We start from the raw sequence: 24,080 nt of genomic DNA, 5'->3' as shown, positions 1-24,080 counted from the left end.
AACATTTATTGAAAAACATTTAATACAAAGTACTGTACTGTATAAAGTAACCTTTCACTATAACTAGCAGAATCACTGCCATCTGTTGGCTCGCCACAACTTTTATTTGTGTGGCTTTAACTTATCCAAGGACAGTTGCTTTTGACTCCTTTTGAGGATTTCACGGAAATGTCACGCTGTACAGTCCCTACACTCAGATTAAGTACAATTAACCACATAACGACCGCCCCCAGCCGATGGGCGGCGGCAAAGTCTGGGCCCAAACGACCGCAATACGCCCATCGGCGGGGGCGGCTGCGGGAGTGGCTATGCGGCGATCGCGTCATTCGTGACGCGATCAGCCGCCGGGGACTGGCTCCGCCCCCCGTTCGCCGTAACCCGCCGGCCGTTCGGAAGCGCCGGCGGGTTACTGGCATCCGGATCGCCGCTGCAACAGTGTATAATAGGCTTTGTAATGTATACAAAGCCTATTATACTGGCTGCCTCCTGCCCTGGTGGTCCCAGTGTCCGAGGGACCACCAGGGCAGGCTGCAGCCACCCTAGTCTGCACCAAACACACTGATTTCCCCCCCCCCCTGCCCCCTGATCGCCCACAGCACCCCTCAGACCCCCCCCTGCCCACCCCCCAGACCACTGTTTGCACCCAGTCACCCTCCTAATCACCCATCAATCACTCCCTGTCACTATCTGTCAACGCTATTTTTTTTTAAGTCCCTAATCTGCCCCCTACTCCCTCCTGATCACCCCCCCACCCCTCAGATTCTCCCCAGACCCCCCCCAGACCCCCCCCCCCCCCGTGTACTGTATGCATCTATCCCCCCTGATCACCTGTCAATCACCTGTCAATCACCTGTCAATCACCCGTCAATCACCCGTCAATCACCCCCTGTCACTGCCACCCATCAATCAGCCCCTGATCTGCCCCTTGCGGGCAATCTGATCACCCCCCCACACCAATAGATCGCCCGCAGATCCGACATCAGATCACCTCCCAAATCCATTGTTTACATCTATTCTCTCCTCTAAACACCCACTAATTACCCATCAATCACCCCCTATCACCACCTGTCACTGTTACCCATCAGATTAGACCCTAATCTGCCCCTTGCGGGCACCCAATCACCTGCCCACACGCTCAGATTGCCCTCAGACCCCCCCCTTATCAATTCGCCCGTGCAATATTTACATCTGTTCTCCCCTGTAATAACCCACTGATTACCTGTCAATCACCCATCAATCACCCCCTGTCACTGCCACCCATCAATCACCCCCTGTCACTGCCACCCATCAATCAGCCCCTAACCTGCCCCTTGCGGGCAATCTGATCACCCACCCACACCAATAGATCGCCCGCAGATCCGACATCAGATCACCTCCCAAATCCATTGTTTACATCTATTCTCTCCTCTAAACACCCACTAATTACCCATCAATCACCCCCTATCACCACCTGTCACTGTTACCCATCAGATTAGACCCTAATCTGCCCCTTGCGGGCACCCAATCACCTGCCCACACGCTCAGATTGCCCTCAGACCCCCCCCTTATCAATTCGCCCGTGCAATATTTACATCTGTTCTCCCCTGTAATAACCCACTGATTACCTGTCAATCACCCATCAATCACCCCCTGTCACTGCCACCCATCAATCACCCCCTGTCACTGCCACCCATCAATCAGCCCCTAACCTGCCCCTTGCGGGCAATCTGATCACCCACCCACACCAATAGATCGCCCGCAGATCCGACATCAGATCACCTCCCAAATCCATTGTTTACATCTATTCTCTCCTCTAAACACCCACTAATTACCCATCAATCACCCCCTATCACCACCTGTCACTGTTACCCATCAGATTAGACCCTAATCTGCCCCTTGCGGGCACCCAATCACCCGCCCACACCTCAGAACGCCCTCAGACCCCAGCCCTGATCACCTCGCCAGTGCATTGCTTGCATCTATTTCCCCCCTCTAATCACACCTTGAGACACCCATCAATCACCTCCTGTCACCCCCTAGCACACCTACCCATCAGATCAGGCCCTAATTTGCCCCGTGTGGGCTCCTGATCACTCGGCCAAACCCTCAGATCCCCCTCAGACCCCCTTCCGATCACCTCCCCAGTGCATTGATTGCATCTATTTTCCCCTCTAACCGCCCCCTGAGACACCCATCAATCACCTCCTGTCACCCCCCTAGCACTCCTATCCATCAGATCAGGCCCAATACATCCTGTCATCTAAGAGGCCACCCTGCTTATGACCGATTCCACAAAATTTGCCCCCTCATAGACCACCTGTCATCAAAATTTGCAGATGCTTATACCCCTGAACAGTCATTTTGAGAAATTTGGTTTCCAGACTACTCACAGTTTTGGGCCCGTAAAATGCCAGGGCAGTATAGGAACCCCACAAGTGACCCCATTTTAGAAAGAAGACACCCCAAGGTATTCTGTTAGGTGTATGATGAGTTCATAGAATATTTTATTTTTTGTCAAAAGTTAGCGGAAATTGGATTGTTATTGTTTTTTTCACAAAGTGTCATTTTTCACTAACTTGTGAGAAAAAATAAAATCTTCTATGAACTCACCATACCCCTAACGGAATACCTTGGGGTGTCTTCTTTCTAAAATGGGGTCACTTGTGGGGTTCCTATACTGCCCTGGCATTTTAGGGGCCCTAAACCGTGAGGAGTAGTCTAGAAAACAAATGCCTCAAAATGACCTGTGAATAGGACGTTGGGCCCCTTAGCGCACCTAGGCTGCAAAAAAGTGTCACACATGTGGTATCGCCATACTCAGGAGAAGTAGTATAATGTGTTTTGTGGTGTATTTTTACACATACCCATGCTGGGTGGGAGAAATCTCTCTGTAAATGGACAATTGTGTGTAAAAAAAATCAAAAATGTGTCATTTACAGAGATATTTCTCCCACCCAGCATGGTTATATGTAAAAATACACCACAAAACACATTATACTACTTCTTCTGAGTACGGCGATACCACATGTGTGACACTTTTTTGCAGCCTAACTGTGCTAAGGGGCCCAAAGTCCAATGAGTACCTTTAGGATTTCACAGGTCATTTTGAGACATTTGGGTTCAAGACTACTCCTCACGGTTTAGGGCCCCTAAAATGCCAGGGCAGTATAGGAACCCCACAAGTGACCCCATTTTAGAAAGAAGACACCCCAAGGTATTCTTTTAGGTGTATGATGAGTTCATAGAAGATTTTATTTTTTGTCACAAGTTAGCGGAAATTGATATGTATTGTTTTTTTTTTCACAAAGTGTCATTTTCCGCTAACTTGTGACAAAAAAAAAATCTTCTATGAACTCACCATACTCCTAACAGAATACCTTGGGGTGTCTTCTTTCTAAAATGGGGTCACTTGTGGGGTTCCTATACTGCCCTGGCATTTTAGGGGCCCTAAACCGTGAGGAGTAGTCTAGAATCCAAATGCCTCAAAATGACCTGTGAATAGGACGTTAGGCCCCTTAGCGCACCTAGGTTGCAAAAAAGTGTCACACATGTGGTATCGCCGTACTCAGAAGAAGTAGTATAATGTGTTTTGGGGTGTATTTTTATACATACCCATGCTGGGTGGGAGAAATCTCTCTGTAAATGGACAATTGTGTGTAAAAAAAATCAAATAATTGTCATTTACAGAGATATTTCTCCCACCCAGCATGGGTATGTGTAAAAATACACCCCAAAACACATTATACTACTTCTCCTGAGTACGGCGGTACCACATGTGTGGCACTTTTTTGCACCCTAAGTGCGCTAAGGGGCCCAAAGTCCAATGAGTACCTTTAGGATTTCACAGGTCATTTTGCCACATTTGGTTTCAAGACTACTCCTCACGGTTTAGGGCCCCTAAAATGCCAGGGCAGTATAGGAACCCCACAAATGACTCCATTTTAGAAAGAAGACACCCCAAGGTATTCCGTTAGGAGAATGGCGAGTTCATAGAAGATTTTATTTTTTGTCACAAGTTAGCGGAAAATGACACTTTGTGAAAAAAAACAATTACAATCAATTTCCGCTAACTTGTGACAAAAAAAAAAAATCTTCTATGAACTCACCATACATCTAACGGAATACCTTGGGGTGTCTTCTTTCTAAAATGGGGTAATTTGTGGGGTTCCTATACTGTCCTGGCATTTTAGGGGCCCTAAACCGTGAGGAGTAGTCTTGAAACGAAATTTCTCAAAATGACCTGTGAAATCCTAAAGGTACTCATTGGACTTTGGGCCCCTTAGCGCAGTTAGGGTGCAAAAAAGTGCCACACATGTGGTATCGCCGTACTCAGGAGAAGTAGTATAATGTGTTTTGGGGTGTATTTTTCCACATACCCATGCTGAGTGGGAGAAATATCTCTATAAATAGACAATTGTGTGTAAAAAAAATAAAAAAATTGTCATTTACGGAGATATTTCTCCCACCCAGCATGTGTATGTGTAAAAATACACCCCAAAACACATTATACTACTTTTCCTGAGTACGGCAATACCACATGTGTGGCACTTTTTTGCGGCCTAACTGCGCTAAGGGGCCCAAAGTCCAATGAGCATCTTTAGGCTTTACAGGGGTGCTTACAATTAGGCACCCCCCAAATGCCAGGACAGTAAACACACCCCACAAATGACCCCATTCTGGAAAGTAGACACTTCAAGGTATTCAGAGAGGAGCATAGTGAGTCCGTGGCAGATTTCATTTTTTTTTGTCGCAAGTTAGAAGAAATGGAAACTTTTTTTTTTTTTTTTTTTTGTCACAAACTGTCATTTTCCGCTAACTTGTGACAAAAAATAAAATCTTCTATGAACTCACCATGCCTCTCACTGAATACTTTGGGATGTCTTCTTTCCAAAATGGGGTCATTTGGGGGGTATTTGTACTATCCTGGAATTTTAGCCCCTCATGAAACATGACAGGTGCGCAGAAAAGTCAGAGATGCTTGAAAATGGGAAAATTCACTTTTGGCACCATAGTTTGTAAACGCTATAACTTTTACCCAATCCAATAAATATACACTGAATGTTTTTTTTTTTATCAAAGACATGTAGCAGAATAACTTTCGCGCTCAAATGTATAGGAAATTTTACTTTATTTGAAAAATGTCAGCACAGAAAGTTAAAAAAGTCATTTTTTTGCCAAAATTCATGTCTTTTTTGATGAATATAATAAAAAGTAAAACTCGCAGCAGCAATCAAATAGCATCAAAAGAAAGCTGTATTAGTGACAAGAAAAGGAGGTAGAATTCATTTAGGTGGTAGGTTTTATGACCGAGCAATAAACCGTGAAAGCTGCAGTGGTCTGAATGGAGAAAAAGGCTCTGGTCCTTAAGGGGCGAAAAGACTGTGGTCCCGAAGTGGTTAAGTACTATCCGGCAGCGTCAAAGCAAGAGGAGCCATCGGCTCAGTTGTGATGATGTGATGTGCGTCTACGTACTATGCTTGTATATCAAGATGTTGCTTACTTATCAAGTCAAAATTTCATACAACATTTTGTTTGTCTTGAAAAGCACTTTTAAACCAAGTTACTTGTAATCCAAGGTTTTACTGTACTATTTTTGAGCAAACTCATACCCACTTTCGAAGATGTGCTTTAGATTCGGAACTGTCCCTCCAAAATGTAGATAGTTGTGAGTTGCATTTTTTCCATTTAAGGTCAGAGAAGCATTGAAGTCATACTTACATCACTCTGCAGGTCATAGGCTTTCCTGGCCTGGATTACATCATTCTGGTCAGGCAGACAAGTCCATTGGTGGAGGTGGTGACGGTAGTCAAGATTGCTGACCAGCTTCTGGCAATTCTTGGCCAGCACCACGGCCAGCATTTCCACTGGGGATTGGTACTTGGTCTTTTGCACCTCGAAATCCTTCTTGTACTCCCGGTCACTCTGGATCTTGGCCACATGCATGGACCATACCAATTTAGGATCATCCTGAACACTGCGACATCCAATATGGTGTCCCTGCTGTTTGCGGTATCCTATCTTGTATTTATACTAGAAGAAAAAGAAATAACACGTGGTCTATTTTTATAACATCATACAGTGTAAAACGTTTATTCTTCACATACCGACTATCTAAGCTATTTTTTTCAAAGTGGAACTGAATTGGCTGTGTACAGTTGCTGGATGCTGGTCGGTTATGCCTTATCACTGCTATTGCAAATAAAAAGCAAATCGTTGGAGAATATTCTGACTTCAAGGGTTGAGTCTAACCTGGATTTTTACCACTCTAGAGTTTGTGATTACCTCACAATTAATTTGGCTTATCCTTTCTATGCAGGGGTGTAGTAGAAGCTCCCTTGACTCCCACCTTTGTGGAGGGCCCGAGGTTTGAGCCAACTCCTGCTGTTAGCAGCAATGCATCACATTTTACCTGACTTCAGTTCCTTAGTACTGTCTACTGTCCTTGTGGCTCCTGATGCGTGTCACGTGATATGCAGAGGCAAGAGCTGCAAGGAGAAGGCTGCACAGCGTGTGGCTACAATGTAAAGAGTGAAGACCTGTCCTGTGGCTGGAATTAGGTAAAGTATGACACTCCGATGCAGCCACTCTGCTATATCTTGGGGGTGGCAGGGTAAATGTGCACGCAGGCTACTTCTGAAGGGGGAGTTATCGGGATTTGGCTAGTCCAGTGACATTGTTGGGAGGGGAACTCCAACAGGGTGTTTCAGGGCGGCCTGACAGATTCTAGTAACACCGTTTTCTACGTCAACTGAAGAGTAGCAGAAGCTAAAAACAAAAAAACAAGCACTTACGTCACTGGCAATATCTCTGGAAGCCTTGGCAGCTTTGATAGGGATGGCGTCAACACGCAAGTCATACCCCTTCTTCTTGCCTTCTTCCAGTGCAAGTCTGTATTGTTTCTGTGGAGGAGAATAAAACCACGATATTACTGGAGCTCAATTTTACAGTTATTAGAACGGATAATTAAATGTGTGTCTGTTTAGAACTAATTTAACATGTATTGTGGGAAGAGTAAAAATGAGCTACCAAGAGTGTCTGAAGCAGAATAACTTTCTGAAAATACCAGAGTGCCTATAGTCTCCGAAACCTACAAAACTGAATCACAGACACTTTGCTGAGAAAGCGGGTTAACTCCAGTCAAACGTTTTGTCTGGTGTTTTGTTTTTGTTTTTACTTTAAATTACTTTTTACCTTAAACTATCTGCCTTCCTGATGTAAGTTTCTTTTATCTTTTGAGCTATTTGGTATATTATCATACTATATTGTTGGAGCGCCTCCTTATCTTTCAAGTTTATTATTACTACCCCAGAGGGGGTGATTATTAGTTCAGGTCTTTCAGACTTCCTATGCCCTTGTTTTCCAGAAAACCCCCATCCTGTGTCATATGCTGCACTTGATATTTTTGCAGGGCTGTGTTTTTTTTTAATCCCGTTTTAAATTGTGCACATTGGTTTAAAATATTGTGATATTTTATACAGCAACATACTGCTTATCCTCTATAATAATTTCCCTGTGTCTCTGTGTCCCCTCATGTCTCTGTGTCCTTTCTTTTGTGCAACTGCGCATGTGTAGCATGCGGGTGGGCGTTAGGACAGAAGGAGGACGGGCATGAGTGTGAGTGCAATTGGGCGCGCACTGCACGGGTGTTCGCACAGGTTGTGCACGGCTTTTAGGGGTAGAGGCAGTGCGGGGGATTGCAAAAAGAGCCTAGCACCCATTTTTAAATGGGCCTTAGGCCTAGTCCTACCTAATAAAACCACACTATCCCTGCGTCCCCTTGCACTGCGTCCATGCTTTTTGCCAGCGTGCATGTGTGGCACACGGATGTTACCAACAGGAGGAAGAGGGCCGGGAAGCAGTCATTGGTGCGCGTGCCTGGGATCGCAGCCGTGCATGCACGGTGGTGAGTGCGGGCGGCCGCCCTTGGGAAGGGGGTCGCGTCCCAGACACAGCACCCGTTTTTTATTAACTAGATATTATTATATTTGCTGAAAAAAATGAGCATGAGCTTACTCACCTCACTGTAGTTTATCTTATTTTGTCTGGCCAATGTGACTTCCAGTGTGTCAGGCATGATGTGAATGGAGGTCTTGTCTTTCTCCCAGGCTTCTGTGTACAGTCGCTAAAATAAAAGCAAAAAAATTTATAAAAACAAAATTAAAAAATGCATTCCATCAATTATGTTCTTTCCAGTTCAAATCAAGTTTAATTTTTAAATGGAACATTGATAAAAAAGAACATAAAACAGAACCATACAGGTGTCCCTTGAATCTGTTAATCAAAAAATTATTTGTCAGACTCATTTAAGTAGCTTGAGTCAGTCAACAGACTAGTGAGCGAATTTAAAGTTTCTAAGCTATAGGCTCGCCATACACCCCACCAGCCGTTCTGGATGTACTGTAAGCCTGGCTTCAGAGGCATCCTATATAATAATTTGCCTGTGTCTCTGCATCCCATGTCCCTGTGTCAGTGCAGCCGTTGGGACAGGACGAGGACAGCCAGGCAGGCGGGTGTGAGTGCGACGGGCATGCGCACATGCGCACTGACATGCAGCAGTGACAGACCTAGACCCCTTTTTTAAACTGGCTTAGTAAAGAAATAATTTGCATTTTTAGTAGTGATGCATTGCGGGAGACCACAGTCATTCACATAAATCTATTATTCCAAATACCTTCGATTTTAAGAAGGCAAACTATACTAAGCGTAGGCTTTTTAGTACGAGGGCTTTTTGGTCTCTTTTAGTCCCCTATACTTTCCTAGTAGTTTTGGGTCACCCCGAGCTGCTTGGGGATTCTGTTCTCCAAGCAAACAAATGCTGCATCCGCCATCTGCTTCACCTTTCACCTTACCAAAACTAAGTCTTTTTGTGTATTTAAATTCATGCTAAATGCCATAACTATTGCAACAAAAGTCAAGGTCATGGTCATGTGACTGCTGTCAAGTCCTTTCCAGTGGTAGACAGGCTCCCTCCCAACTCAACTACTTGAACTGTGGCTTAGCCATGGTGCCCTCTTGCTAAAGACTACAATGAAAAGACCGGTGAGTGGCTACTTTGCCATATACTTTCTTCCAGAAGGCAATATGGTCAACTTAGAGAGCAGCAGCAATGGGAGTCACCTGACTTCACTTTTCATCACAAATATTACCAAAATTAAACTTTTTCAAAAAGTTAAGTGATGACACTTGACGGGTACTGCATATATAACTAGTAAAGCTGTGTATCTAACTTTTAAAACCAATAGATTTTAAAGGATAAACATTAAACAAAAACCTGTAAATTGCAATGGTTATTTTTATTTAACTCTAACCCAATAACATTTCAAGAAGTTCATCTTTAAATGTATATAAAATTACCTTGTTCATAATGTCGGCGTTGGCTTTGGCCAAGCAGAGAGGCAGGGAGTCGGTGACGCTGGTGAATTTGTGTTTGTCCACCGGTTGTCTGTACTGCTTGTCACTCAGAATCTTTCCAGCCTTCTTTGCCTTCTCAACGTCCAGAGAACCGATTGGCACCCAGCCGATGCCCTTCATCCACTGAAGGTCTGATTTGTATTGGTTCTGAAGGTAAGAAAAGTCATATTTCATTTGATGTTGTATTTTACAGAGACTCTCTCTCAAGCCATGACACTCAAAACTGACTTTATGATGACAAATAAGTCATTAGAGTTTACTAGTAGTGAAAATCCTAAAACAAAAAGAAAAGTATTTACAAAGATACTGGATGATGAGCTAATACACAAATTTCAACTTTTCCTGTAAAAGTCATCTTTCGCCTAATCCCTGGCTACTTCTAAGCCCACCTCTGGAACTACTAAGCATACTGACACGCAGTTTTTACAGAGGCGGAAATTCTGTGGCAGTTAATAGCTGTGTATTTCCTCATGATATGACTCATGATATTTCCTCATGATATGACTAGATTCTATTGTCCAGAATAGAGACTACAGTATATTAAAGAAAACCTAAGACGACAAAAGGAAAAGATTTTATACTTACTTGGGGCTTCCTCAAGCCCCATAAGCACCGCTGAGTCCCTCACCGTCCTCCTGAGTGCTACCGTCCACCGTCCTCCTGAGTGCTACCGTTCTACTGCTAGCGGTCCTGGTAACTGGCTCAGCTGTGCCAGTTGGGCAGTTGAGTGAAGAGACCGATTGGGGTGACTGAGCCAGATTACTGGGACCGCTAGCAGAAGAATGGAGGCACTCGAGAGGATGGCAAGGGACTCAGCGGTGCTTATGGGGCTGGAGGAAGCCTTGGGTAAGTATAAAATATTTTCCTTTTGTTGTCTCAGGTGCACTTTAAGTACCATATCACAGTTAGTAAGCTGACTTTGACAAATTTTGGCTTTTTGGGGGGGGAGGCGTCCGTCTTATTTGTGGGGATATATCTATGCAGAGAGTGTGTTGGTGCTTGCTGATGAATGCATTTATACCTGTCCACACTCCAGCTTGCATCCATGTACCTACCCAGCAACTTCAGAACTGACCATTAGAGCTCCAGGCTCACTTTGGTCACATGACAGTGAGCTTGGAGCTCTAGTGGGCAGTTAAGCTGCTGGGGAGACATTGGGACTGGAGATGGAACAACTAGAAGTAGATATGTTTCCATCAGCATACACCCATGTGTGCTCTGCATGAGGGGCTAGGGTGGAACATTTTGGGGTTGGGTAATTGGTGGGTTGTGGCTTGTGGCCTTTTGGGGAGGGGTGGGTTTATGTCTGGGGATATATGGTACTGTAAAGAAATACATATATAATTGTAGCTAAAGATGATTCTGTACAAATAACCATACATCTGCTTTCATACTCACATCACTCTGTAGGTCATAGGCTTTCCTGGCCTGAATGACATCATTCTGGTCTGGCAGACAGGTCCATTGGTGGAGGTAGCGGCGATAGTCAATGTCAGTAACCAGTTTCTGGCAATTCTTGGCCAGCACCACGGCCAGCATTTCCACCGGGGATTGGTACTTGGTCTTTTGTACCTCAAAATCCTTCTTGTATTCCCGGTCACTCTGGATCTTGGCCACATGCATGGACCATACCAATTTAGGATCATCCTGAATACTGCGACATCCAATATGGTGTCCCTGCTGTTTGCGGTATGCATTCTTGTACTTATACTAGAAGAAAAATAAATAGCACTAGTACTATTTTCATAATACAGTATATGCATCAGCAGAATTGAGTCTGACATTTCTTGGCCAGCAGAACCCAAGCATGTCTACAGGCATGTTGAACTTTGTCTTTCACTTTTCAAAACCCTTCTTGCAATCCATGTTACTATGGACCTTTTTGGATCTTGGCCACATTGATGGACCATACCAATCTAAATTCGCCATGAATACAGCAGCATCCAAAGTGGTGACCTTGCGGTAAGCTGTTTTGTATTTGCATTAAGACTAAAAACACAAGAATTCATAAAAGTCACTTTGCAATCCTCCAAGGAGGTAAGTGGAAGACAGGGAGGGGTGGAGGGACATGCCTCCTGGTTCTCCCAAAAACTAAATGAAGAAGGCGGCTCATGATTTATTGGGTTCATATGAATAATACAAGTTGATATACATTGTGTATTGGTCGAAGTGAAAATTGTTGAAAACATACATTCACTTTTAATGGGCCAACGGATGAGATTTTTTTTATATCTCAGCTCTTTACGGAAGGAAGGAAGGAAGGAAGGAAGGAAGGAAGGCGGAAACGCTACTACCACCGTTGCTTGACCCAAGGGAGCAGGAATCATGGGTCTCAAACATGCAGGCAAAACAAGGATGTCCCACTACACCGAGGGTGGGTATAAAACTTTCTTCAATTTTATGAACACATCAGTAGACACATAAAAGGCTGACGAGTATCGGAGCTCTGGACGGCTCCTTAATCATAGTTTATTATTGAAAGTCCTGCGTGTACAAGCCTACTTTGGCATAAATGTTTTGTGGATCCTCAGATATATTCAGGATATGGCGGTGGTTTAACAAGTGGACATTGTAATACCGTCCCTCTTTTCTGTGATCTACCTTCATTAATTACGGTACCTGATGATTATTTCCCAATAACACGTCAAATAAGAAGATTATCAGAACTTCCTCTGAGAGTAAGAAGGAGATTACAGCAAATATCGCTGACCTCTGTGTCCTTTGCCATTGCAGGGTGGCACCTTAATCCTTTACTCTATTGACCATGCCTGGTAACGCCAAACTACTACAGTACATGTTCATCTTATATCTACCTTGCTTATATACAGACTGCTTAACTTAACCTTCCATAGTAACTTAGGTAACATAAAGGAACATAGCAAAGACATGGACTGTCTTCCCTACTTTCCTGTGTTAGCAGCATAATGATAGAGACCCTTTAAATACTTACATCACTGGCAATGTCTCTGGATGCCCTGGCTGCCAAAATAGAGATGGCATCTGGACGAAGGTCATAGCCCTTCTTCTTGGAGTCTTCCAGGGCTTGTCTATACGCTTTCTGTGAAAAATAAAGAGGGGCTTTGGTTACTTATCTAAAAACTTATCTAAATGTATATAAAATAATATTTCATCATATTGACATATAAGTGCAGCATTCATTAAGGATGATTATTTTCATTTGTATCAATCAATCTTTAAATCCAGTGTTCATTCATAAAGTTGAGGCCTCCCGTGATATTTTGTGCCCAGGTAGCTTTTTTCACATAAAGCAGAAATTACTATCTAGGATAACATACAATAAATACGTGTTTTCCTGCTCTTTATAACCCATACAGTTTGGCCCACAGAAATGTCATTTTGTATGAAAATCACAAGTCCCCATAGCTCAGAAGACTGCAATGCTAGGAGCTGTCATTATGTGTATAAGGTATGTCATCAAATTCATTCCATTCTTTTTGGGCAGGAAAAAATCATGTCTACTATCCCTACAGAGCTGCTAACAGTCACTGACTACTGCAGAAAGTAGAAGTAGCAGTGATAAGCTATTGTGGCATATGAAAGTGAAACACAGTCTATTAACCCTTTTGTTATATTTTTTAAATAATGGTTTCTCTTTACAGGGGTTTTATGGTATGGCTAATCTTTTAGAATACAGGGGAACATTTTAGCTATAGTTCCACTTTAAGGCTTGCTGTAAGTTAAAAGGGTAGTATGCTGGCTTTTTCTATGTGGGCAGATTAGAACTGCATTGGCTAAATGGACTGTATGATCGTTTGCGGTAAAAGCCTTTAGTAGGTTGTGTAACTAGAGCTTGTGACATTCTCATAAACTGACTTAACTAACCATTTACTGAATTTAAGAGGGAACTTACTAAAATATTTATAAAAAATGTATATCAGTTGTGTTTCCATGGCAATGCCTTTAATGAACTGAGCCAGAAACAGTAAAGCCTTATGGTAATTACTACAAACAATGAAAAATACCTCCTGCAGTATAGTTTATGAATGCTACCCATACGCCTTCAATTTGAACAAGTAGCTTTTCTCATTCCTGAGAGCACATCAACTTCCATTCACAAACCCTTACGGCATTCAGTAAAGCTGAAAACAGCTGATTTTACAGTACATCTTGTCAAATGCCAATTCACTAATGATGTTAACTCATGGAGAAGTAAAATTACCAAACTAGCAAAGAATATTGTTGACTTGTGCAGTAAATACCTCAATAAATGTCGATTCCCAAAGAGTGAGATGCTCAGTATTTTACCTCCAGCCTGGGGCTGTCGGTAGCTATCAAACAGTCAGTCATACGGTAAAATGGAAAGGCAAAATAACCAGCCAAGAGGAGGAGTGACCCTGGCTTACTGCTCACGCCATTAGTATTGATGTACTGCCGGATGGGACATCAAAAAAATAAACAAAACACAAGAGCAAGGTCCCCTGTACCTATTAGATGTGAACAGGGAAAGACTGATACAGAGAATCAGAGGGAATAGAGGAAGCATGCAGATTTAAAGGGACACTTTGAATGCTCTTTACTCTTGTAGGACAGAGGCAGTAACTTGCAAAGGAGGGCTCATGTTTTCGATTGACCACTTGTACCAGAAGAATTATGACAACTCTGGCCAGAAGTGGAAGATCACTATAGCAGAATGCAACTTACTGCAGAGACCTACTCCACAGCTGGTTATCCTTCTACTTATCCTTCTATCCTTCTACTTTTAACCAATCAGGTCTTCGTGAATTGAAGCCATTGAATAAAATTTCACCTACTTACCTATTGATTTCATAAACATACACTTCCATATTAATGTTACGCATGTTTAGTGACGACCACAAATTTCACATAATCAGAATTTTGCATCATTATTTGCAATCATGATGCCTAATCGTAATGCAAATTTTTGGGAAAAATCATAACTCATTTCGCATTCGCATGTAAACGTAATCAGGAATTGTGATTTTGCAATTTAGCATAATTTTCGCATACTTTTGTGCCAACTTTAGCGGCTAATATACCTAGCAATTTTGGTGACCATTGCATGTATGGGGGTTTTGCTATTAACAGCTAACATCGGCACAAATTTGCACAAAAATTATGTGAAAATTACACAAAATTACAAATGACTGGAAATCAATTGAATGTCCAAATTGTAATTAAAGGAAACCTGTGATAAACTGGTACCTAAAATAAACATACCCCCTGAAAGTACCTGAACTGGTACCTAAAATAAACATACCCCCCGAAAGTGTATGCCAAATACATGCTATTCCTGTAATTTTTGTTGCTTTCGTGTGCTCGTTTCATTCTTAATTTTTCATTTTTATCCTGTCTAAAATCCAAGATCTCTGCGCTGCTATCTCTTTCCTGGTCAGTGTCACTGTGTGTAAAGTTCTCCATCAAATAATGTATGCAGGGACATATACAGTATATATATTAAGAAAAAACCAGCAGACATATAAACACAGGCACAATTACTTTTACTTATTCCTGTAAAACCAAAGACAAGCACAGCTGCTGCTGCCAGTGATCTGTGTACTGTACAATCATCAGAGCTGTAGAGCAGTGTCCCTGTATCCTGTCTCAGATGGGGAGAGATAAGTGTGTAACCCAAGCCGGGACACTAATTAGCTGGGTAGATAAATAAATCTATGTTTACTGAGCTGCTTTTCTCTTCACAGGCACTGCTCTCTGTGATGCCGTTCAGCGCAGAGATAGGGAGAACACAGGCAGAGAGGGGGGCGGGCTTGAGCAGACTGCTCTCACAGATAGGGAGGACACAGGCAGAGAGGGGGCAGGCTTGAGCAGACTGCTCTCACAGATAGGGAGGACACAGGCAGAGAGGGGAGTGGGCTTGAGCAGACTGCTCTCACAGTTATAGAGCTTCCTGATAAAGCAGCCGAATGAGAGCTCAGTCAGTGGTTTTTACAGGGGGAATTACAAGCTCACAGGACAGATCAGAATGAAACAGACAGTAGGGTAAGTGTCTGTTCTCATGTGCCTACTAGTATACAACATTAATTAAAGCAGGTTCTTCGTCTCTGGTACACTTTAAGTATAGCCGTAATTGTGAAATTTCACATAAAGGTAATTAGCAGATTATGATCATCCCTATACATGTTATATTCGAACAGTCCCACCCACTCCGCATGTATAACCATCAGTTTTGTAAAGTAAATAAAGTGTGAATACATTGGAATTTATCACGTGCCTTCCCATATTCTATGGCACTTACCTCACTGAAGTTAACCTTGTTCGCTTTGGCAAGAAGGACTTCTGGTGTATCAGGCATGATGTGGATTGACTGCTTGTCCTTGTTCCATGCATCGGTATATATACGCTGCAAAATGACAGTACACAGGAGATCAGTATCCCCAATATCTTGCACGATTAAAAACAGGCTTTATTTCTACATAACAGTAAACAGTTGTTGAACCCAAAAGTAATATACGATTGTAGTTGGTGCTGCACAGTTAAAACATCTATTGCCTTATTACCAAGTGGTTTAAAAATGTTTTCTACTGTGCTGTTGGTTAATCTATAAAAGATTCCATTGTGTGGTGTGGCACAGGGTATATAATTAGTGAAAACTGAAACCACCTGTCTTTTTATTTTGCCTGAATGTTTTGGATTCCCCTAAGTACATCAGACAGAAAATTTTCTGTCTAGGATTAAGTGTCTTCACAACTGTACAATCTTAGAAGCTTGATTTATTAAAGTGAGTGCAAGGAAAGTGCTGCAAAAGTAAAGGCACTGCCCAGAGCAAGCAGTTATATCTCAGCTGCTGAATAAAACAGGGATTCTGATTGGCTGCGCTGGATAATGATTCAATTTCTGCTCCAGATTTCTTTGACGGGTCCTGATAAACCAAGCTTTCTGAGGTCTCATGCCTGCATACTTGCCTAGGCAATGACAACAGGATACCAGTCAATAGGGATGGAATTTGCTGTGGCACGGGTCCGCACGGGCGATCATTGTCGATTCCTATAATGCCCAGCGTGAACTTAGGCCTGAGGTCAACAGACCATTGACATTGGCGAACCAGCTTGTACCGACTTGAATGCGCGTTTAGGACTACATTCAACACTGTGAGCTCCATCCCTAATGGCCGGCTGACCTCATGTCAGAGGTCATGCTGGACATTTTGGGATGAAAGTTCACCACTGCCACCCATGCCATGGCAAATTTCCTCCCTACCAGTCAATTACAAAGAAGGAGTAGAAGCTGAAAATAGGCATAAAAAAAAGCCAATAGATACCACCTATAACTGAAATATCACTTTTACATGGACTCGTCCAATAAGTGATCTATACTCACCTTATTCATAATTTCTGCATTTGTCTTAGCCAACATCATTTCCAAGGAATCAGTGACGCTGGTGAATCTGAATTTATCTGGATGTTGACGATACTTCTTTTCACTCAAGATGGTTGATGCCCTCTTGTTCTTTTCAGCATCCAGAGAACCAGCGGGAGACCACCCAATTCCTTTGAGCCACTGTAGATCAGACTTGTAGGCATTCTAAAGTAGACAGACATGAGAAAAGGTAAGTATTCAATCCTCATATGAACCAAAAAATGCGACCTTGCTCATAGAAAAGGGGATTGTACATAAAACATGGCCTACTTTTCAAATCATTATACTATAAGCAACTCTAATATCTATCCTTCAATGTAAAACAGTAGAATCTAGAGCATATATGTCAAACTCCGGCCCGTGGGCCAAATCTGGCCCTCAGGGCTATTAAATTTGGCCCTCAAGGGGTTTCCCCACTATGCATTATGCTTGGCCCACTCTAGACCAACAGGGAAACTGTACTGGAGATGAAGCCCTAGATCACCAGGGAAGCCATATGGGGGAGGTAGGGGGAAAGCCCTAAACACTAGGGAACTATATAGGCGAGGGTGGGGGTCTCTAGACACCAGGGAGCTGTATAAGGGAGGAGGACCACTAGACACAAGGGAACTGTATAGGAGTTGGAAGGGAGGGGGCATTAGAAAACTGGGACTTTATAAGAGAGGGATGTGGCCACTAGACATTGAGGTTGACCCGCGACTAGGTCCCAGTGTACAATTTCGGCCCACATTGTATTTGAGTTTGACAACCCTGATATAGATGATATCAGCGTAGATGTAGTTTGTGGACCCAAAATTATAATTTGTTGGGGTCATCAATATTTTCAGCGGTCAGGAAAGACAGAGAAGTTTAGCTTTGGTTAGGCTAGTAGGAAGCTTTCAGGGGGTGTTAGGGTCAAGGTACGGCTATACTAGGTTTTTAGGTAAGGGTTAGGAGAAAGTTTCAGGTTAGGTTTGAGATTGTAGTATTTCAGAAGATAGGTTAGGGTTTGGCATTAGCCAAGGTGGAGGTTGGGGATAGGTGTTAGTTAGTAGGAAATAGAATATGTGATAGTTAAGGTTTAAGCTTAGGTAAGAATACTCTTAAAGTAACCCTGTAGTGAAAGGGATGTGATGGTGGCTTTGTTATGTTTCTTTTTTCCCTTTTTTTTTCTTTTAAGTTATGTCAATACCCTGGCTGTTCTGCTGATCCTCTGTCTCAAATAATTTTAGCCACTGACCCTGAAGTATGACCATCAAGGGCTGTGATTAAAGTCTTGCCATATTAGCCGCATGTTTTTTTCAGATCTGTGAATCAGACACTTCTGCAACCAAAAAGATCAGCAGGACTGCCAGGCTATTCTACAAGGAAATAAATATGATGGCCTCCATATCCCTCTGACTACAAGGCCCCTTTATGGTTAAAGGAACACTATTGATAAACAGGTTTTTCATTCTTAAAACGGGTAAGGGCCCGTTCACACTGCACGCGTTTCCAGCCGCGTGTTGGAAACGCGTGCAGGTGGCCAAAACGCACGACATCAGACATTGCATAGAGTGCAATGTCTGATGTTCACACTGCATGCGTTCCGGACCTGTGCGGTCCGGGAACGCATGCTGCACGCAGATTTTGCAAAAACGCGTGGCTGTCCCATTCACTTTTCAGTGATGGGATCAGCCACGCAACGCACACAAACGCGGATGGCCATGCGTTCGTATGCGTTGCGGTCCGCACGCGTTCCGCACGCATGGCCATCCGTATTTCTGATCTGAACGGGCCTTAAGGGAATAGCTTGTCTAGGTGTTCTTAAATACTGCTGTATATCTCCCCCTGCTTATTTATTCCTATTATGTTATCAAATTCCTTTGACAATTCACTGATGGAGGGTGTTAAGCCAGGGTGTCGGACCAGTGAATCGTGGGGGGCGGGGCATCTCTCTCCCTACATCTGCTAACCCTGTGCGTACTTTATGTCTTTTGCAGATGACAGCATTCACTAGCTTAAACCGCCGCTTCTTGTCTCTCTGAATGAGCTGTCCAGACAGGGATGGCTGTATGAGGAGAATAATGCACTGATGAGTGGAGGAAATGTATCTCTTAAATCAGGGTGCACATTGTATGGCTTGCGATCTACCGGTAGATCGCAAAAGACTTCATGGTAGATCCCAACCGAACTACATTTTCTATTCTGTGTGTGAAACCTGACTCCAAGGCAGGATTTTCATACTAAAGTTTTTTTTTCCTTTCAAAGAAAAATACTCTGTAGTATTCTGAGATATGCAGAAGCATTGCTAATGAATTGTTCCAATGCAGCTAAAACCTACTCAACGAATTACAGCTTTTCCCTCTGATATTTTTTTTTTTTTCAAATAAGTTTTATTGATTTTCACATGACAAAAATATAAACGGTACAGTTCAATATCCCCCCTCCCCCCCTGATAGTTGACAACCCACCATTCCCTTCCCTTTTTGCCTCTGATATTTAATATGAAAAGTAGAAAAATGCTTACACAGCTACTGAGATATTATTTGTACACTGTAACTTTAGAACACTTGATTATTGATAGTTGTCCTTCAAAGGGAACCTAAACTGAGAAGGATATGGATTTTTCCTTTTAAAATAATACCAGTTGCCTGACTCTCCTGCTGATCCTGTGTCTCTAATGCTGAATACACACGGTGCGTTCGCGCACTCGATTTCCCACTCGATTCCCGTCAATTCGTTTATTTACAACATGTCCGATTTGAATTTCGATGGATCGTTAGGTCGATTCGCATGCAAAGTATGCCAAATCGACCTAACGATCTATCGAAATCCAAATTGGACATGTTGGAAATAAACGAATTGACAGGAATCGAGCGTGAAAAATCGAGTGCACGAACGCACCGTGTGTATCCAGCATAATACTTTTAGCCACAGCCTCTCAACAAGCATGCAGATCAGAAGCTCTGACTGAAGTCAGACTGGATTAACTGCATGCTTGTTTCAGGTCTGTGATTCAGCCACTATTTCAGCCAAAGAGATTGGCAGGACTGCCAAGTAACTGGTATTGTTTAAAAGGAAATATCCATATCCCTCTCAGTTTAGGTTCCTTTTAAGAGCAAGGTTAAAGTGAGAATTTCAGGAATGGGGTAGCAATAATCAAGAAGATTGAGGTTCTTGTTCTCTGATCAACAAGAGAGGTTAAATGAGGAGGAATGGTGCTGACAAAAAGGTGACGAGTTTAGGGCAAAACATTGTAATGGGGTTTAGGATGGTACCAGTCCTTTTTCTGCACAGTCCTGCACTTGGCGATATTACTTAATGCAGAAGCAGTGGAATTCCATCCTCTTCAGATTATTGAGAAAACAAGTCCCATACCCAGCATGGTATCATTGCAGTCTCATCATCTCCGAACAGTCAATAACTTCCCCAAACCCCAGACTGCATCTACTGCACACATATCTAAAGTAGCCATTAAATTAAAATGTGGATGGTGTACTTACATCACTCTGTATTTCATAGGTCTTTCTTGCATGCACCACATCACTTTGGTCGGGCAGACAGGTCCACTTGTGCGGGATGTTTTTATAGTCAATGTCGCTCACTAAAGTCTGGCATTTCTTGGCCAGCAAAATTCCCAGCATATCCACTGGGGTATTGAACTTGGTCCTCCATTTCTCATACTCTTTCTTGTACTCCCTGTCGCTCTGAATCTTGGCCACATGCATGGACCATACCAATTTAGGATCATCCTGAATGCTGCGGCATCCAATATGGTGTCCCTGTTGTTTGCGGTATCCAATCTTGTATTTATACTAGAAGAAGAACAAATAACACTTTGTCTATTTTCATTATATGAAATACAGTATATGCATCACTGACAGCTTACAGGTCCTGCACTGGGGTTCTCTTAAAATATCTCTGCTACAATTGCCTATTTTTAGCTGCTGGCCCTTTATAAAAGCATGAAAGGACAATGGGTTGGTAGTAGGAATTGTACCAGATCTCTTTAAAGGGTCATTCTGCTGGATCCTATACATCAGGAAATATTTCAACACTGGCATTTATTCTACATTTATTTCCATTACATAAGAAATAAGGGGCATATATGTAATACAACTTATGGATTTCACACATTTGCACACACTTGCTAAATGTGCTTAGCACTGCTCCAATCTGTTAGTTCCAACTTATGTATATTATACACCTAGCATTTGTTACTCTCTGCTAGCATTTGTTACTCTCTGATTTTAACGTATACCCAATAAAGTTTGTTTTTTAGGTACTTTATGGTTATCCCCTGGGAACATTTTACATTCATTATTTCCCTTGTACAACCCTGTTTGGATTAGTTTTGACTCTAAGAGCCTCTAATTACCATATATGGATGGTGCGAGTGCCTCACTTTGTATATATGCACTGATAGTCAGTTGGGCTGACTGACTCATGTGACACATTGCTGGTCATATCCTAGTTGCCACTAGATATGAGATTGGTAGTGGGCATCAGAGCATAGCATCTTCCCGTGGACCGAGACACTTTTATATCATTGATCAGACTGTTTGGACGGATGTTTTTCATGGCAGCATTTTAGAATTTGTGTGTGGAAACTTGTTTATAACTACCGTATTTCAATATTTGGTTCTTGATACATGGGCTGAAGATCGAGACAGGCATAAGGGGTGTGAGAAGTTTGGGGGCAGCATGTGCCGTCACGGGCCATAATGTGATTTATGGCTATAGCGGTGCTCAAGATTACTATAAAAACTGTGTAATTCGTCCACCAGCAATAGCCAGCAGCCAAATTGCGTATATCCACCATGGCGGCCTGGAGGGGGAATAGTAATTTACACCGCCGGGACTTTTGCAGGAGCAGAGTGAGCCGTTTTTGGGCTTCACCCTGCGCCCAAATGTTTTGCATGTATGTGATTGCCTGAAGAAGAGCTGCGGGAGGCAGTATAAAATCTAAGCCCAATTTTTTTATTTTTATGTTTGGTCAAGTCATTATCTAACACTTTTATTCCTCTGTAGGGGTCACACATGCTGTATTATAACTTTATTTTAAAAAAAATACACTGGAGAAGTACTGGAGGAAAACATTTAACTCCTAACTATAACATCATATATTAATGCTGTAATATTAACAGACTTACATCACTAGCGATGTCTCTTGAGGCTCTGGCAGCCTTGATAGGAATGGCGTCAACCCGCAGATCGTACCCCTTCTTCTTGATCTCCTCATAGCCAGCCTTGTAGAGTTTCTGTAAGATAAATTTTATAGGAAAAATATAGTATATATCTATAATGTCATTGTCAACATACAGAGTCTATAAATGGTATATCATACCAGAACAGCTTCTCTTATGTGGGGCCTTATCCAATTTACTGTACCTCCTGAATTTTCTCCCAGGAGAGATTTAAAGAAATAACTTTTCAGGCTTAGTACTAAACAGTTGGCTAAAAAGTAATATATGACATTATCTCTTTGGAGTAAACTCAGGAGAAATGTTAATAGGATATGGGCCATGGTCTAATATCCCTTCTACTATTTTTCCCAAACCCTCCCACCCCCTCCAACTTAAAGTGAACCAACTGATATACAATGGAGGATACAGCGACTGGCACTACAGCGGCACTCAAAATATGTCACAACTTGCAAGCCAAAGAAACATAGATTCCACCAGGTATTGGCACATATGCAGCACAGCGTGCTCAGGATCAAGAAACACAGATATCAAGCTCATTCACCAAATAGACATATAAAGATCCGGCACTGCTTCCAGCTTTAAAAAGTGGGGCCACACTGCCTCTGAAGACGCTACTGAAGCGAAACGGACGTTAGGCGGGCCGTTCTTACCACCATGCCCCACAACCTTAACTAACCACAACGGGTATGTGCACCTACATGTATTGTACTGCATGAATATTTTTGGAAAACTTTTTGCATATTGAAAGAGCCGCTGGCAATAAAGCTCTTTTTAAAGCTGGAAGCAGTGCCGGATCTTTATATGTCTATTTGGTGAATTAAAGTGAACCAAGCACCATTTTTTTGCACCCAGGGCATCTCAACAGCGCCTTAAAAATGCATGGCAACAATGTGGCTCATTGTTAAAAAAAACTATTTTCATGGCCTGTCCGACCACAGAAATTTCAGGCAGATAAGGACTGATCTAAATATTTCATTGCACACATTAGCAGAGAGCAAATAAAACCTTTCAACAGCGGGGGTGGGGGTGGAGAGTACTAACACTATGCTTCAAAGAGTTTGGAGTTTGACTCTAAACTTTATTCCCATCCTTTAAATAGATATATTTCTTATTATAAAATGTTATTATGAAGGAAAAGGAAGCAGGATAGAAAGGATCAATGTGGTCTGAATTATAAAACAACAGATTTTTCTTATGAAAACTTTATGGTATGTGTGATGAGCGTTGTGCAAGGGGTGTGGTTAGGGGTGTGGCAGGGGGCGTGCCATAAGTGTCCCTCTTTCTTATCTCAAAAAGTTGGTAGGTATGTACAATGCTACAGGAATAGAGCCTGATAAAAGCTTACTGGCCGAAAGCATACTTGTTTTCCTTAGAGTTAGCCAATAAATGGTGCCATGCTGATTCTTCCTGCCCACGCACCATATTTATTGTGAATGCACTCACCTCACTGTTGTTGACCAGGTTGGCTCTGGCCAGAAGGATCTCAGGGGTGTCAGGCATGATATGGATCTGAGTCTTGTCCTTTTCCCAGGCCTCTTGGTAAAGTCTCTGCAAGAGGAAGTAGAATCAGTTCAAGCTATTTGCAAAGCTAAGCCTGGAGGCTACCCATTGCCTGGGTGCAAATTCTTTTATGATCAATTCTAAGACAACAGTGTAACAATCTAACAAATCACAACACATGGGTGAAAAATAACTGCAATAGACTGGCTCCATATGCTGACTGATAGGCATGGTCAAGGAAATGCTGATTATTTTGAGCTAAGTCTAAATTGTATGTACATGTATGCAGCTTGGAACTGGAACAATCCAAATAATGAGCTACTGAATTTGATTGGATCAAGTTCCAAGCCACATAAATGTGTGTAAAATCAGTGGCGTAACTAGGGTACTCAGTGCACAAGAACAAAGTCAGTTTTTGAGCACCCTCTTAGTCCTCTTGTGACAAGGTGTGAATACAGCAGTGTATGGATGGGCATGTGCTTGGACAAGGAAGAGTGAGTGACAGACATTCAACAGCAATAATGTCTGTCTGGCAGTGAGTATGGTGCCAGCGCACTGCCCATTACCAACCCGAAGATATGGCTCTTAAAGTAATGGGGAGCAAGGGCGGTCATGGGGGACATACTTGTTGCCCGATCTGCGCCATCCTTTTCACTGCTGCCTCAG

General features: G+C 42.6%; 1 protein-coding gene across 16 annotated transcripts in view; it reads right to left on the bottom strand.

Moving 5' to 3' along the window:
- NEB (nebulin) overlaps positions 1-24,080 on the bottom strand; it is a 321,375-nt gene that overhangs the window by 165,549 nt on the left and 131,746 nt on the right. For all 16 annotated transcript variants that reach the window (XM_068245793.1, XM_068245797.1, XM_068245803.1 and 13 more), the window contains 11 exons: positions 23,358-23,462; positions 21,861-21,968; positions 20,211-20,522; positions 16,708-16,911; positions 15,626-15,730; positions 12,341-12,448; positions 10,789-11,100; positions 9,334-9,537; positions 7,997-8,101; positions 6,771-6,878; positions 5,698-6,009 (listed from right to left, as the gene is read on the bottom strand). In XM_068245793.1, coding sequence (XP_068101894.1) covers positions 5,698-6,009; positions 6,771-6,878; positions 7,997-8,101; positions 9,334-9,537; positions 10,789-11,100; positions 12,341-12,448; positions 15,626-15,730; positions 16,708-16,911; positions 20,211-20,522; positions 21,861-21,968; positions 23,358-23,462 — 1,983 coding nt within the window. The remainder of the gene's footprint in view (positions 1-5,697; positions 6,010-6,770; positions 6,879-7,996; positions 8,102-9,333; positions 9,538-10,788; positions 11,101-12,340; positions 12,449-15,625; positions 15,731-16,707; positions 16,912-20,210; positions 20,523-21,860; positions 21,969-23,357; positions 23,463-24,080) is intronic.

Source organism: Hyperolius riggenbachi, chromosome 7, assembly GCF_040937935.1.
Source record: "Hyperolius riggenbachi isolate aHypRig1 chromosome 7, aHypRig1.pri, whole genome shotgun sequence".
Taxonomy (NCBI): domain Eukaryota; kingdom Metazoa; phylum Chordata; class Amphibia; order Anura; family Hyperoliidae; genus Hyperolius; species Hyperolius riggenbachi.
Note: the sequence above shows the minus strand (reverse complement) of the source record. Positions and strands in the feature narration are given on the sequence as shown.